This window comes from Balaenoptera borealis (genome assembly GCF_965194805.1).
Source record: "Balaenoptera borealis genome assembly, chromosome: 6".
Taxonomy (NCBI): Eukaryota; Metazoa; Chordata; class Mammalia; order Artiodactyla; family Balaenopteridae; genus Balaenoptera; species Balaenoptera borealis.
In genome coordinates, this window is record NC_138863.1 from 7,730,023 (window position 1) to 7,745,629 (window position 15,607).

Consider the following 15,607-nt stretch of genomic DNA (forward strand, 5'->3'; position numbering starts at 1 on the left):
GTGGCATTGGGAGGTGGGGAAGGTGGAAGAGGGGGCTGGGGAACTAATCTTAAAGGACTTTGATAACAAAGCTCTGCTAAGAAATGTGGACCATTCTGCAGGTATGAGAAGATTTTCAAGCAGAAAAGTGACATGATCTGGTCTTTGTGTGTACATAAAAGAAAACTAACTGGGTAGCAAGGCAGAGGGTGCACGGCGGGGGAGGGGAGATTATTGACAAGGCCATGACAACAGTGCTGAGAGGAAGAGGAATCAAATGTGATTCCAGGATTCCCTTTTTTAAAAAAACTTTGGTTGACTAGGTGGTAGATGATGATGTCTTTATAAAAGTAGAGGACAGAGAAGAAACAGGTTCAGAGGGGAAGCAAGGTCCCAGCATCCCTGTCCTGGTGCCCACCATGTTCTCCCTCTCAGCAAACCCCCAAATCTGTATCATTGCAACTTCTGCTCCCACACCTAGAAGGCTAAAGAAAATCACCCAGGCTTGGTAGTATTCCAACTCAGCACACGTGAACAGTGTTTGGGAAGGCCTTGTATGATCGGTTTCCGGTCAGCTCCCCATCCAAGCCCTTTCACTATCCCCTGCTCCCTGTACACAGCCCCTTCCCCATCTGCCCTCAGCAGGAGGGCCGCTTCCTCTCACAGCTGAAGTGGGTATTATCCAGGGTTAATACTCAGCAGCGGCCCATTCCCTACGTCTTGCTTCTCTGCCTCAAGGGAAGAGGTGTTTACCCTCCATGTCTTGGCCTCACTTTCCACTTATACTCTGAATTCACTCCCATCTTCTTTTTCAAGACCTTGCAAAATCATCAGCTCCTCTCACTCCTATATTTTCAACTTCTCCTTCTCCAAGCTGTCCTGTCCTCCCTGCCACTCATAGGTTTCATAGCCAAGCTTCTTACGGAAAGCCACCTCCATTCCTGTTTTCCACTCCCTTCTCCACCACCTGCAGTCTGGCTTCCCCTCCTCAAAGCCACTGACACTAGTCTCTCAAGGTCGTCAATGATCTCTTGGTTGCCAAACCCAAAGACTTCACAGTCCTCTCTTACCTGACTCTCCTACAGCCTTTATGGCTTTTCTGCATTTAGCCTGCTCTGCCTGCCCCTCTCCCCTCTCTCCTTCGCCTCCAGGCTCCCTGGCCTCACCTCTCGGTTATTTTCCACATCTTCCCAGGGGCCCAGCCAGGGTCCTCTTCTCAGTCTGTGACTTCTCCTGGGCCACCTCTCCCAGGCCCATGTACTGATGACTCCCAAATCTCCATCTCCAGCCCTAACTCCTTTGACTTGTCCCCTTCATATTTCTACCTGGATGATTCTCAGGGACTGCAAACCCAACATGCGCTTATCTCTGAATGCACCACCTTCCCCCCGAAACCAGCTCTCCTCAATGTTTCCTATTGAATGCCATTATGTTCTGCCTACTGCCCAAGCCAGAAACTTAGATGACATTCTAGATTCTTCTCCTACTGCCAATATCAAGTTTACTAACTTATTCACTCATTCAACAAACATTTCCAGGTGTGTCAACTATGTAACACACAGTGCGCTGGGCACTGAGGGTTCAACAGTGAACAAAAGGACATCCCTTCTCCCGTAAAGCTTACCATCCAGGAGGACAGACCCACAAGAGTACCTTAAAGGGACTCGAGAAGCAGGGGGTGGTGGGCTGGGGAGAAGACTGTGGCAATAGTGGGGTCAGGAAGGGCCTCCTTGAGATGACGTCTGAGTAGAACTTAGAGTAGTGAGGGATCTGGGAGAAGGGGGTCCGGACAGAGGGAACAGAAAGTACAAAAGTGCTGAGGCAGGAGCAGCCTGGCATGTGAAGGACAACACCACGGCCATGTTGGCTGGAGGAGCGCGGGTGAGACAGGGGCTGTGGGGAACAAGGCTGGAGAGGCAGTTAAGAGACCGCAGTAGGAAGATCAGAAAAAACAAACAAACAAAAGAGACAGCAGTACGTCCCAGTAAGGACTTGGGTGTTTATCCTCGGCAGGACGAGAAGTCTTGGAGGACTGGAGCGGGGGGATGACCTGATCAGATCTACATTTTACAAGGACTGCCTTGGCTTCGATCCGTGGGAAGAAAAGGCCGACACAAGAGAGCGGGTAAGAGGCTCCTGCAGCGGCCCGGACCCCAAGTCCTGCCCCGATTTCCTGTCCCGGCTAGTGCCTCCCTCCAGTTCTGGCTCCTCAGCCTCTGCCTTGGTTGGGGCACTTGCTGCCTCTCAGAACTCAGACCATCTTAACATCACGCTCCATCCAGACTCCTCACTGCGGCCACAGAGATCTCTCCCACCTGCAAGTTGGAGGCTGACTCTCTCCTCCTGAAAGCTCTTTGCTTCCCATTACACTCAGGACAAGACTCCCACTGCGGAACGGAGCCTGCGAGCCCCTTTCCGGTCTTACCGCACAGACTGCTCCCACCCCGTCTCGGTTCAGCCACGTTCACTTCTGCTTCCTTTCGGTGCCGAAGTCTTTGTACCACGGGGCCTCCACACACTCTGTTCCCTTAGCTTAAAACGTTTTTCCTCCCCACTGTGTGGCTCACCCCTGTTTATTCTTCAAACTGAGGTTTAAATACTGCAGTCCGTCCCCCCACACCCGCTCTCCATGAAGTCTAAACTTTCTAGCAGGGCCTACAAAAGAATTCATGATCTCCTCACTGCTTTATCTACGACTACCACCCCACTTGAACCTCACGGCCCAGATATTTCAAGTTCTGTGTGGTTCCCTCCAAAATACCATGTATCTGGCGTCCTGGGACTTTGCACACACTCTTCCCTATGCCCGGGAACCCCCTCTCCTCTCGGCAGCCTGCGGACACCACCAGAGACTGACTCACTGAGCGCCTGCTCTGAGCCTCACACTGACAGGGGGTGTACGGGGGGGAGGACAGATAAGAAACAAGATAGTCAATAGCGCGTCAGTGGGTGATGAGTGATGAGGAAAAAAGTAAAGCAAGGATGGTGGAGAGCGGGTGGGAGGGGAAGAAATTAGAGGCAGAGTGACTAGGGAAGGCCTTACTGAGAGAGCGACCCACCTGATCTCCACTCAGCCACACGGCTCTCCAGGGAAAGAGCAATGCAGGCCAAGGGAACAGAGCACAAAGGCTGAAGAGCACGGAAGGAAGGGGACTGGAGACTCCCATGAAGCGAGGGAGCAGAGAAGAAGAGTTAAAGAAGGCAACTAGAGAAAAGTAGTCCAAAAACTACAACCAAGAGTAAGTAGAGCCCCCTAAGTCCAAAGAAGAGTAGATGAAAAGCCAAACACTGCACACATGTTTGCTGAATTGAAGCCAGGGATAACCTGTGTCGCTGAACTTTCTGAAGCCACATAGCAGAGGGAGTAAGAAATAAATGGGAAGCAGGAAAGTAGCTGCAGCAAGTAGACTGCTCTTCAAGGTGTCCTGATGGACAAAGGAAGGTGTGAACACTCCTGAGGCTGTAGGGGGCTGAGGAAGGTCCTACAGGATGGAGACTTAAGTTTGTGAGAGGAGGAAGCCAAACCAAAGGGAAACATAAAGGGGCTGGGGTGAATGCCTGGTGGGGTAAGATCTTCCCAGAGGTGAGAACAGAGCCCAGGAAGAGGGTTTGGCCTGGCTGCTGCGATTTGCTGGAACCTTGTACTCATAAGCTCTAGGACTCCCACCCACGCCCTCTTCCTTCCCAGGAGCAGATCCAGAGCCTTCATCTCTGCTCTTTGCTCATTAAAATAACTACCATCCATTCTATTGCTCAGGTTCTCCAGCCTAAGCCAGGGGAGCACAGTCTTTCCAGCTCCTACTTCCTCACTGCCTCCAAAGATGATCACTCGTGACAAGAACGCCCAGCAGGTGACACGTATAACCACACGGGGAAGTCCAGAGTTTAGGAATTCTATGAAATTCGTACAGACTTTCTCCTAGTCTCTTGTTCCTATTCCCTAAGTGAGAAGGGCTCCCAGGAACAGAGCTCCCTAGTCCATCCTCCTCAGGGAAGGGAAAGGGAAAGCCAGACAAGAGGCAAACCAGCAGGAAGACTGGCGCCCCCTCCAGCAGTGCAGGTAGTGTGCGTTCCCTTGGTCCCTCAGGCTGGATGATGACCTGAGCACTTCCTCATTCCTGGACAGGAGGACAGATCCCTCCTTCTTTGAGTCAGATGGCTACCCTCTGTGGGGGTGGGAAAGACGAGCAGGTGGCTGAGCACAGGGGTGCGTTCCTTGGGTGGGATTTTCGTGGTTCAGAGGCGAAGGCAGCAAGGAGGAGAGACGGGCAAGAGGGATACGACTCTGGGTATCCAGCCCAGGCAATCCATCAAGACTTCTGCTAAGTTATCGTTAAGGTGTAAATTCCAATTTCCAAAAGGCCTCAAGGATGAATGGATTTGTTTATTTATTCTTAATTCATTCATCCGTTCACTCATTTTCCCCCAGTGGTTTTCAGTATACTCACAGAGCTGTATAACTCTGAGCTAGTAATTTCAGAACATTTTCATCACCCCCCCAAAGAAACCCCAAACCCATTAGCAGTAGTCTCCACTCCCCCTTTCTCCAATCCTTCATTTCTAAGGTCTGGCTAGGATAACCCTGCCATGTTCAATGGCAGAGCACTCATTACAGAACCAAACATTAGAGAAACAAGACGCCAGAGCAGCAGGGAACATCAATTTCCTGTAGGATCTGTTGGGAGCCTGAATCAACTAAAAGCTGAATAAAGGTCCTGACTTGTCTGACTGATAATTTCCTCTCTCAGAGACTAGAGCAAAGCAGTGATGCAGGTTTAATTGAACAGAACAGGTGGCTGGAACTGGCTGGGAGAGAGTCACCGTGCCCTGGCAGCCAGGGAGGAGAAGTCTGGATACAGGCAGCCATTTACCTCAGAGCTCATAAAGGCAGAAGTAACGCCATGACACGGGAAATGGGTTCAAACTTAATAAGCTACAGGACATAGAAAAATATACAGGATGCTTAACTGGGAAGCTGTAATTCAGATACACATGACAGCCATTATCTCGTATCTGAGGCGTTGTCACGTGAGAGGCAGGACTTATTCTATAGGCTCCCAAGGGGCATACATGGGACCAACGAGTGGAAAATTACAGGAAGACAGCGGTATTTCAGATCATTACAGGGAAGGAGTTCCTGATAGTCACGCAATCTTAAGGCCAAAGGGGCTGCCTGTAAGGTAGACACTTAAAGTGCAACCTGGATATTCAGTAAGTAGATGCTGTAGAGGTAATCTGAAAACCAGAGGGTGATGTGACAACTGTGGCACTCCCACACTTGAGCGGTGAAGTCAACTGTGAGGTGTGTTGCAAAGGTCTGTTACAGTAATCGAACACTGGAGTGTGTGATTTACTGTCCTTAGGTTCTGGGTGATCATTATAACCAGTCTTACTCACTTGCATTATTAAATATCTTCTTGAGCTAAAGTGAAAGACTCCATGTTAAAGTTAGCGGGCTGGTTAATGCTCATGGGAATGTTGCCCTCAAGTGTGTTTATAGGCTGTAAGAGGTGAAAAATTACCAGGCTAGATGGCTGGTAGAATCTCTTCCAAAGCTGAGATTCCTCAAGGGTAGAGGGCACCCCCTCCTCAGCCTTCCAACCTAAACATGACCTACTGGGGAGCAGGTGTCACTGTGTTTCTGCAGAATTCACCTGCAGACTGTAATGTCTAAATCTCGCACCTATAGGAGATACTGGTAACAAGTCCTGGGGGTTCTGAACTCTACAGAAAGGGAGAGTAAGAACTAAATAAATTACTTCTGTCTGTGCGTTTTATCTTCACAGAAGAGTCATTCAGATGATTTCAGTGGGACCAAAGGAAAGTTTAACCTTTATATTTTCTTTAAATAAAAATGGTTATAGATGACGTAAATATGCCCAGAAAACATTATTTGCTTTTTGAAACATTAAACTTTTTCTCCTCTATGCAAGAATTGACATGAACTGGTAACTACCAGAACCTGAACTCAGCCAGCCTCACCCCAATCCAAAATGGAATGACTTTCACTTTTCATCTCCCTGGATAAATGGCCTTGGCAGAAACAGCTGTCACAAAGGCCAACTGTAGAAGTGCCACCATAAAAATGCTTGACTGCCCAACTCAGGCCTTTTCAGGCTCTCCCCCGACTCCTCTGCCATGTCCCTTTGCTGCTGCTCTGCCAAATGACCAGATGTTAATTACTCCCCTGGAATGCAAGAATAACTACGCAGATGGAAGGTATCTGATCACCTGGTACAGCGGCTACTGGGCAGCCTGTGATTTCTGGCACCTCATAATTTTTTTTTATTACAAAATTTTTTCATTATAAAGCTATTATTACCACATTGTAAAAATTTGGAAACTAGGGAAAAGAGAAAAATCACTTATGAACCCATCATCCTAATAAAATCACTGTTTGCATTTTGCTGAGTTATCTCCTCTTCTTCATGGCTCTCTGTGTATGATTAGACGGACTGCACACATTTAGCCTCCTCTGCAGAGCATTTGCAGCAGCTTATATAAACACATATCATCAGACACACAGCTCCATGTAGACGTGCTCTCTCCGAAACCAGCTGGTCCTCCTGATTTCCCGATTTCTAACTTGTAGATGCCATCTCCTCGCCATCCAGGTTGAAACCTTTGCCCCGTCTTGGATTCCCCTCCCTCAACTCCAAATCCATTTCCATTGATTCTCTTCTGTCATCACCCCTTCTTCACAGCTGTCCTCCCCACCCCCATTAATAATAATGCCACCACCTCCAGTCCACTTTCTTCTACCTACATCTCTAAACAATTTTAATGTTTCTCTGACTCATTTCTCTGCCTCTGCTTCCTCTCCTTTTCCTTCATCTTGCACTGCTAAACGATTTCCCTCATTATGAATGCTCTCCCTGAACAGCAGATTGAAAACAATTGGTTTCAGATTGTCTGACAAAGCATATTCTTTGGTTGGAAATTTATAAACATGTACAACTTGTCCCCAATCAATCCTTCCTGCTCCACCTTTTCCCTACACGCAGCCTCTGCTGGTAAGCTGGCACCCTGGACGTGACGCGTAGCATGTGGAGTGAGTGGGGCAAGGCACGTGCCTGCTCCCTGGTGTCCCTGCGAGGGGAATACCGTGTGGGCCAGCTGAGATGGGCTAACAGGGATTAGGCCTACCCTTCCACCAGTAACAACTGTAGAAGTGGCCAAAATAAACGAAGCAACTGTTTCCAAGCATTAGGCTACAAACAGAGCAGGGCTATGAAGCTGGAGAGAAAGGAAATACAGGAAGTAAGGTCCAGTGTCACCTGGCTTTCTGCCGGGGGGGCACTTTTCAACTGGGGCTCAGGGAAGTGGATGTGAGAGTGATATGCCCAAGCCTGTCCATGCAGCAAAGATTGCTCAGGATATAAGAAACCAACGTAGTATTTGCTTTTTAAAGTAGGCTGCTTAAACTTTAGATTTAAAAAATATATAATTCCTCTGAAATTTCCATGGGAACTTTTTTTCTCTCTTTATGCTTTATCTTCCTTTCAATTTTCTTTAGTTGAAAACACTGAGCACCACTGCCCACAGTTTCAAGGAAGACTCACTAAAAGGAGATGAAAGCATCTCTGGGCAGTGATGTTTTCTGTCTCTCAGCTTTGTATCTACTGAAGCTCACTGTCTTTTATGGAGAAGAGGCAACATGCTGAGCCCATGAAGTTCTGCATTAATGGAATATGTGAACATCTCTGCAGTGTCTGCCAAGACCAGGCCACTGGGCCACCAACACTGTGCAGGAGATTGAAGCCGCAAGACTGCATGCCATCATGGGCAAGCCATCAAAGGCCACGTGAGTACCAAAGCCCTATCGGAGAATAACTAAAGCCACAGCAGTCACCAGACCCCACCCCAGTGAGGGGCAGGAAGCAGCTCCAGACTCTCAGCGGCTCATCTGGAGGGCCATTAGGAAGGCATGGCTAGGGTTTGCTCTTTTCATACCTCACACATTTTCCCCTCCCCCTATGATAGTTTTCAAAGACCATTGGCATTCAAGCCACTTTTTCCTTTCTGGCTCCATCCCAAAAGAATGTTGCAGGAGCCTCTAACAGCTGCCTTCTGCAACTTGCTGGACAGATGAAGACCTACGCGGGGCGGAGCAAGCTTCTCCAGCTCAGGCCTTGAGGGGCTTCCTCAGGGGAGGCGTTCCTGCCGCTTCTGCTGAGCACGTCTTTGGACAGCACCCCTTGAATCACCCCAGTGTGTCGTTCAATTCAGGTAAAAAAACTCTGTGCTTCTCCGAAGCAGAGCTTAGGGGCCTTCTTTAACACATTATGCCCTCACTGCAGCCTCCTGCAGGGCCAGGCCTGAAATTAGTTCTTCTGCCCGCGCTGCTGTCCCTTCTGAGGCCTGAGAAGGGTCCTAGCAAGGGGACATTTCTTATTCTCACTCTCACGAAGTCAGTGGGCAGCGCAACCTTTCGGTCACATACTGTGCAGGCTCAGGGGTACCAGGCAGCCCCGCTGGCCACACAGGGGTGCACGCTGCCTGCCACCTAGAGGGGAGAGAAGCTTCCAGCCTACCGTCAGCGATGGGCTTGCAGGAGAGGGCGTCGTCGAGGTCTCGGGCAGTTGATGGGTCGATGGTGAAGACACAGTCTTTTCTAGGGAAGATTGAAGACATAATTAGCAAGGCCACTAATAACGGAAACTTTACCCCACTGTAGTACAGCTTTAAAGAACAGCTCTTTTGCAAATATATAAATGGTAGACAAAGTGGGGAGTAACTTCCCTCTTGTCCCTCTAACAGGGGATCTTTAATAAAACGTAAACTGGGGGACGATAACAAGGCTCCGTACTGTCTCTGAGTGTCTTTCTCTTCCTCTCTGCTGACTGGCCCCTACTTCTCCTTGATCCTGAGTTAGAACAGGTGTGCGCAAGTGGAAGTGAGGCAGCTTCCATGAATGAGGCTTCCCAAGAAGTTACCTGACAAGAGGGGCAAGTCCCTTTGGCAAATTACTCTCCAACAGTCAGTTCTTTCTTCTGCCTCTCTCTTCCTCAGTGGCTGATGGGAACCTGTCCTTCAAGGATTATATGAGGATGATTTACTGCTCCTTCTCCTATCTTGCAAAAGTGGGGTGTGCCAAAGAATAAACCATCTGGCTTGTGACACAGGGGGATGGGACTCAAGAATAGGTTCTGCAGAAAACTCTGGGCCCATACAGTTAGCCATGATGCAATTCTACTTGGAAATGGCCCTAATCACAGTTTATTTCCATGAAATAATCATATACTTCATCCAAGCTCACATAATTAAGTACACCCTATGCCTATTTATCTCCACACAGTATTCCTATGCACATCTCATTCTTAATCTGTGAAGCCCCTGGACATTCTCATTTTGCTTTAGAATTTCCCAAATAACATGACCCACCCAACCTACCCATTCACACCATACAAATACCTAAGATTTGGGCAGTTGGTCCTAAGTTCTCCACACCTCCTGCCCCGTCTCCCGAGGCACTGGCCTGGAAGTCAGGGTGTTCAGCAGGAACCAGCCTCCCTTCCCCATACACAGGCTCTCTAGTCAGCATTCCCTGCTCCCACTGGACTCTCCTCAAGTTCTTCCTCCATTCCCTCCAGTACTATCAGCCCCACTGCTGCCATTCCCCGGTCCCCTCCTGCCTCATCAACACTGATGATGGTGGACATCCTGGCAGTCACCACAGTTAGTTGGCTTTGTTCTTAAAGTCTTATTTCCTATGTTGCTCTTCTGCTCAAAACTTCCCCAAAGCCCTCAGAGGCTGCCCAGCAGCTCTGGGTGCTGGGCTGCAAAGCTCTCGGGGCCTTCCTTTACCTGTCCCCTTACTGCTCCGTTCCCTCACTCCTGATAACCCTCACCAGCCCTCTCTGATCCTCCACACTGATCATCTCACCACCATAACACCTTGATTCTAAGACAGTATTAATTCTAGGACACACTATCAATTCAATAATAGCTTTTTGGGGAAACAAAAACCCTGACCACGTTAAATATATACATTGATTTTAAAGTACTTCAGGATTTCAGAAATGTCAAGATGTTTTTTTAAAAAAGACTCTTAAATGGTAAGTGGATAAATGGATAACCAAACTATGGTACATCTACACCATGGAATACCACTGAGCAACAAAAAGGAACAAATTACTCATACACGCAACAACTTGGATGAATCTCAAAGGTATTATGTCAAGGAAGCCACTCTCACAAGCTTACACAGTCTATGATTCCATTTATATGACATTCTCAAAAAGACAAAATTATATAACAGAGACATAAGTGATTTTCAGGGCTTGGGGAAGGTAGGATTAGAAAGGGGTGCTTGTTCTGAGGGAATGGAGCTTTTCTGTATCTTGATTGTGGTGGTGGCTACATGAACCTATACGTGTCAACATTCATAGAACTGTACAACAAATAAAGGTCAATTTTACTGTTTATTAATTTAAATTTTTTTTTAAATTTTAAATGTGATTTCTGAATCAAGGAAAGTAAAAAAAATTGTTAATAGAATTGATTGATGGGTAATAGAATTATGGATTAATATTTTTCCTTTATACTTGTCCATATTTTTCAAATTTGCACTATGATTAAGTATTACTATTATAAGTGGAAAAAATTAACACTGTATAAAATCTCCTCCAATCAAAAAATAATCAGATACATAATACTGCTTATAAGGATATTCAACAATCTTATAGACTCCTATTGCTTAATATAGTTAATAGCTTTAAAATGATGAATCTGGTAAAACTATCTACTCACTGGTACACTAAGAAAAGGGGAGAGGGAAAGGTGGGTGCCACTCAGGTGGAGGAACGAGAGCACTTAGAGCACAGTCCCAGGAAGAGTGCTTCATCAGAAGATCCACTCTTCTCACTAAACATCTCAAGAATAGGCACATACAGTGTGGGGAACATAAATGCTGAGGTCTCAGGAGATAAAGAAATAATTTGTTTCACTATGTAAAAGAAACTGTAATTACACAAGAGTGCCAGAGGAAAAGAGAAACACTGATGTCCCCTGGAAAGCAAGCTCTTGGAGGGCTTTGTGTTACAGTGCTATGAACAGAGGTTGCAACTCACCAATGTTTGTTAAATGAATGAATGCATGCATGCTGACAGGAAGAGACAAGGAAGTGAAATTAATCCTGATACCATGGTAATGGGCTCTAAATTGGTGAGGATCTTGAACTTGATTCACAAGGTAAAGAAGGAACTGTCTGCTTCTTGTTCCTTTTTGTATCCCCCATAAAAGCCAGCAAAATGCACTGTATATCCTGAGTACTCAATAAATACCTGTTGAACTGAAACTGAAATGTTAGACTTGGTGGTGGGAAAGTTTGGGTTCTCCATCAACCATCATAATGACAACACAAGAAACTGAAAGAACGTTCCTCAAGTTAAAATAAAAAATACTCTTAGCTTGATGGGGGCCACAGTTTACTGGTTTACTTGGAGAGTTGACTGGGAAGTTATACTTTCTTAAAATCAAATGTCTCTGGGTGTTTTGAGACTTTTATTTCTGTGAATGAATAATAATGCCCATTAAAACACTTCCAGCCTCAAATCAATTCAGCCATGTGTGACACAGTAAAACTTTAAGGCGTCAACTATTAGTTTGTAAATGTCATTTCTGAGAGGGCCCACACATCGTTTCTGAGAAAAACCTTAGACTAGCCTGTAAGCACTCAAACCAATCCTCTACTACACTTTTTTAAGAAAATCTGCTCTTAAGCCAGAAAAATAAAAGTCTAAATTAAAACAACTCTGGACATAAATCACAGCAAGATCTCTTTTGACCCACCTCCTAGAGTAATGGAAATAAAAACAAAAATAAACAAATGGGACTTAATTAAACTCAAAAGCTTTTGCACAGCAAAGGAAACTATAAACAAGACGAAAAGACAACCCTCAGAATGGGAGAAAATATTTGCAAACAAATCAACAGACAAAGGATTAATCTCCAAAATATATAAACAGCTCATGCAGCTCAATACTAAAAAAACAAACAACCCAATCAAAAAACAGGCAGAAGACCTAAATAGATATTTCTCCAAAGAAGACATACAGATGGCCAAGCAGCACATGAAAAGCTGCTCAACATCACTAATTATTAGAGAAATGCAAATCAAAACTACAATGAGGTATCACCTTACACCAGTCAGAATGGGCATCATCAGAAAATCTACAAACAAATGCTGGAGAGGGTGTGGAGAAAAGGGAACCCTCTTGCACTGTTGGTGGGAATGTAAATTGATACAGCCACTATGGAGAACAATATGGAGGTTCCTTAAAAAACTAAAAATAGAATTACCATATGACCCAGCAATCCCACTATTGGCCATATACCCAGAGAAAACCATAATTCAAAAAGACACATGCACCCCAATGTTCACTGCAGCACTATTTACAATAGCCAGCTCATGGAAGCAACCTAAATGCCCAACGAAAGACGAACGGATAAAGATGTGGTACGTATATACAATGGAATATTACTCAGCAAGGAATGAAACTGGGTCATCTGTAGAGACGTGGATGGACCTAGAGACTGTCATACAGAATGAAGTAAGTCAGAAAGAGAAAAACAAATATCGTATATTAATGCACATATATGGAATCTAGAAAAATGGTACAGATGAACTGGTTTGCAAGGCAGAAATAGAGACACAGATGTAGAGAATGTATGGACACCAAGGGGGGGAAAGGCAGGGGGGTGGGATGAATTGGGAGATTGGGATTGACATATATACACTAATATGTATAAAATAGATAACTAGTAAGAACCTACTGTATAAAAATAAATAAAATAGGGCTTCCCTGGTGGCGCAGTGGTTAAGAATCCACCTGTCAATGCAGGGGACACGGGTTCGAGCTCTGGTCTGGGAAGATCCCACATGCCGCTGAGCAACTGGGCCTGTGAGCCACAATTACTGAGCCTGCGTGTCTGGAGCCTGTGCTCCGCAACAAGAGAGACCGCGATAGTGAGAGGCCCACGCACCGCGATGAAGAGTGGCCCCCGCTTGCCACAACTAGAGAAAGCCCTCGCACAGAAACGAAGACACAACACAGCCATAAATAAATAAATTTTATAAATAAATAAATAAATAAAATTAAAAAAAATTAACCACCACACACAAAAAATAATTAAAAAATAAAAATAAAACAACTCTGAGGAATGGTACTCAGGAAAACTTGCTGGAAGACATACCATCCAAACATTATTTTTGATCAGGGGTCGGCAAACTACAGCTCACAGACCAAATTGGGCCTGCCACCTGTTTCTGAATGGTCTGCAAGCTAAGAATGGTTTTCGTCTTTTTAAATGATTGAAAAAAAATAATAATAAGAAGAAAAATATTATTTCATGACACGTGAAAATTATATGAAGTTCAAATTTCAGTATACATAAATGAAGCTCTATTGGAATCCAGTCATGCTTTTTGGATACAATGGCAGCCCTGAGTAGAGTAGTTCTGACAGGACTGTATGCTAAAATATCTATCTGACCCTTAGCAGAAAGTTTGTTGATCCCTGTTTTAGATCAGTGTTTCCCAGTAAGTGTTTTAATTTTTTTTAAAAGGTCTTGTGATTAAATCAGTTTGGTAAATGCTGAGCCAATTTCTTTTTCTTTTTTTTTTTTAAATTAATTTATTTAATTTATTTTATTTTATTTTTAGCTGCGTTGAGTCTTTGTTGCTGCGTGCGGGCTTTCTCTAGTTGCAGCGAGTGGGGGCTACTCTTCGTTGTGGTGCGTGGGCTTCTCATTGCAGTGGCTTCACTTGTTGCAGAGCTTGGGCTCTAGGCAAGCAGGCTTCAACAGTTGTGGCACGCAGGCTCAGGAGTTGTGGCTTGCGGGCTCTAGAGAGCAGGCTCAGTAGTTGTGGCGCACGGGCTTAGTTGCTCCGCAGCCTGTGGGATCTTCCCAGACCAGGGCTCGATCCCGTGTTCCCTGCATTGGCAGGAGGATTCTTAACCTCTGCACCACCAGGGAAGTCCCAATTTTTTAATAGTAGGACTTCTCAGAGCCTTCAGTATGCTGGTATCGCATAGTTCTTGCCAGACCCATTTGATCTTGGCACTTTTTTTGTGGCACAGAATCTCCCAGACACATTTGATAGGTGATAAACTAGACTGAAACACCCTGCACAGGCCTCCCGTGGAGTCCTTGTCACATGGGGCCTTACCACCAAGCCTACCCCATGGAATACTGCAAGAAGTCAAACAAGTGGCTATGCTATTCGCTGCAGGGAAGCTGATAAGGGCCTTGCTCATTTGCTCACTCAGTGCCCCTTTTATGAGCACTTACGGAGCGAGTTTATGCAGTGCAAGGACTCACTCTTCTTCTCTTGAGCTGATGGTTTGCTTGTACCTTACACACATGTGAATTTTATCCTTTTAAGTTTCCTTCTTTGCTTTGCCTGCTAGAAAACTCAGAAAAACACGTGTGATCTGTTTCCAGAGGATCTTATTTGTAGTTTGAACTTTGTGAACTAACCTTTATCCTGGGTGTACCTAATTTTCCTATTCGTATAATCCTTTTGCCCTGTAGCCGAATTTAAAAATTATTCTTTGCATTATATGTTTATCTGCAAGTTGCCTTAAATCATTAAAAAAAACAACAACTAGGGTACAAAAACATACACACATATATTGAGGAGTTACATTTCAGAATCATGTGTTGAGGGGATGCTGTAAGAAAGAGAGACATTCAGTATAGGCTTCTAACAGAACTAACTTCTAGACAGAGTAAAACTTGGAGAGCTCCCAGCAAGTATTTGTACTGTAGCAGTGGACTCCAAACTTGCTCTCTCGCTATGGAAAATTGGGAGAAGCAAGGGAACAGTGAGTGACCCTGACAAACCCCAGTCCTCAGTGCTGAGAGCCAGTGATTTAATCTGTTGTCATCACCACAATTACGAATCGGCCACGATGTGGTGCAGGAGGGCTCCTCCTGGTTGTGGGCCGCAGCGGCTGCGGGCTGCTGGCCTCAGCACTTGGGAGCCCGGCCCCACAGGGGCAGTGCTCCATGCAGCTGTTAAACTCCGTTAACATGCTTTTGGGATTTTACTGGCTCCTTTTCTGGAAGGCTTTGGTCTCACAACCTGCAGGGAGCAGCCTGGCCTGCCAGCTTTTAGAACCTGTGAGACCAAATATTTAAAGAGTTCCGCAACAATGGTTAGAAAGAAGCTAACCCTGACCCACAGAAAATAGAGTGCCAGGTGGGGGAGGGAAAGAATGAGGCTCCAGTGCATGAGGCTGCAGAATTCCAGTTCAGAGCAGCGTTATGTAACCAGAATTTCTGAAGGCACGTGACTGAAGGGCTTAGTCGAACTTTTTAAAGTGACAGAAAACTTCGAAGATTGTTTTACTTGAAGCCATTGGTCCGAGAAAAGAACACATGAAGAATAACTAAAAGCCTTCTATAATCCATTATGACCTGGCCAAGAATCCCAGGAAATAACAAAAGCATAGAAAGAACTTCTGTTCCTCTGTCACTCACACACTCTTCCTCTGACCTTGCGTCCTCTTCCTCCTCAGGGGACCAACATCTCTACCTCCTTGCAGCTGGAAGCAGCTGTCTAGTCTCCACAGCAACATTTACTCACCACGCTGTCACCATTTACCTCACTGGATTTTGG

At 45.7% G+C, this 15,607-nt stretch overlaps 1 protein-coding gene across 5 annotated transcripts in view; it reads right to left on the reverse strand.

The window, feature by feature from the left end:
• DIS3L2 (DIS3 like 3'-5' exoribonuclease 2) overlaps positions 1 to 15,607 on the reverse strand; it is a 370,836-nt gene that overhangs the window by 132,191 nt on the left and 223,038 nt on the right. For all 5 annotated transcript variants that reach the window (XR_014245636.1, XM_082395568.1, XM_082395569.1 and 2 more), the window contains exon 10: positions 8,514 to 8,593. Coding sequence is in view for 4 of the 5 variants with exons in the window: in XM_082395568.1 (XP_082251694.1) it covers positions 8,514 to 8,593 (80 nt within the window). In the remaining variant the exon portion in view is untranslated. The remainder of the gene's footprint in view (positions 1 to 8,513; positions 8,594 to 15,607) is intronic.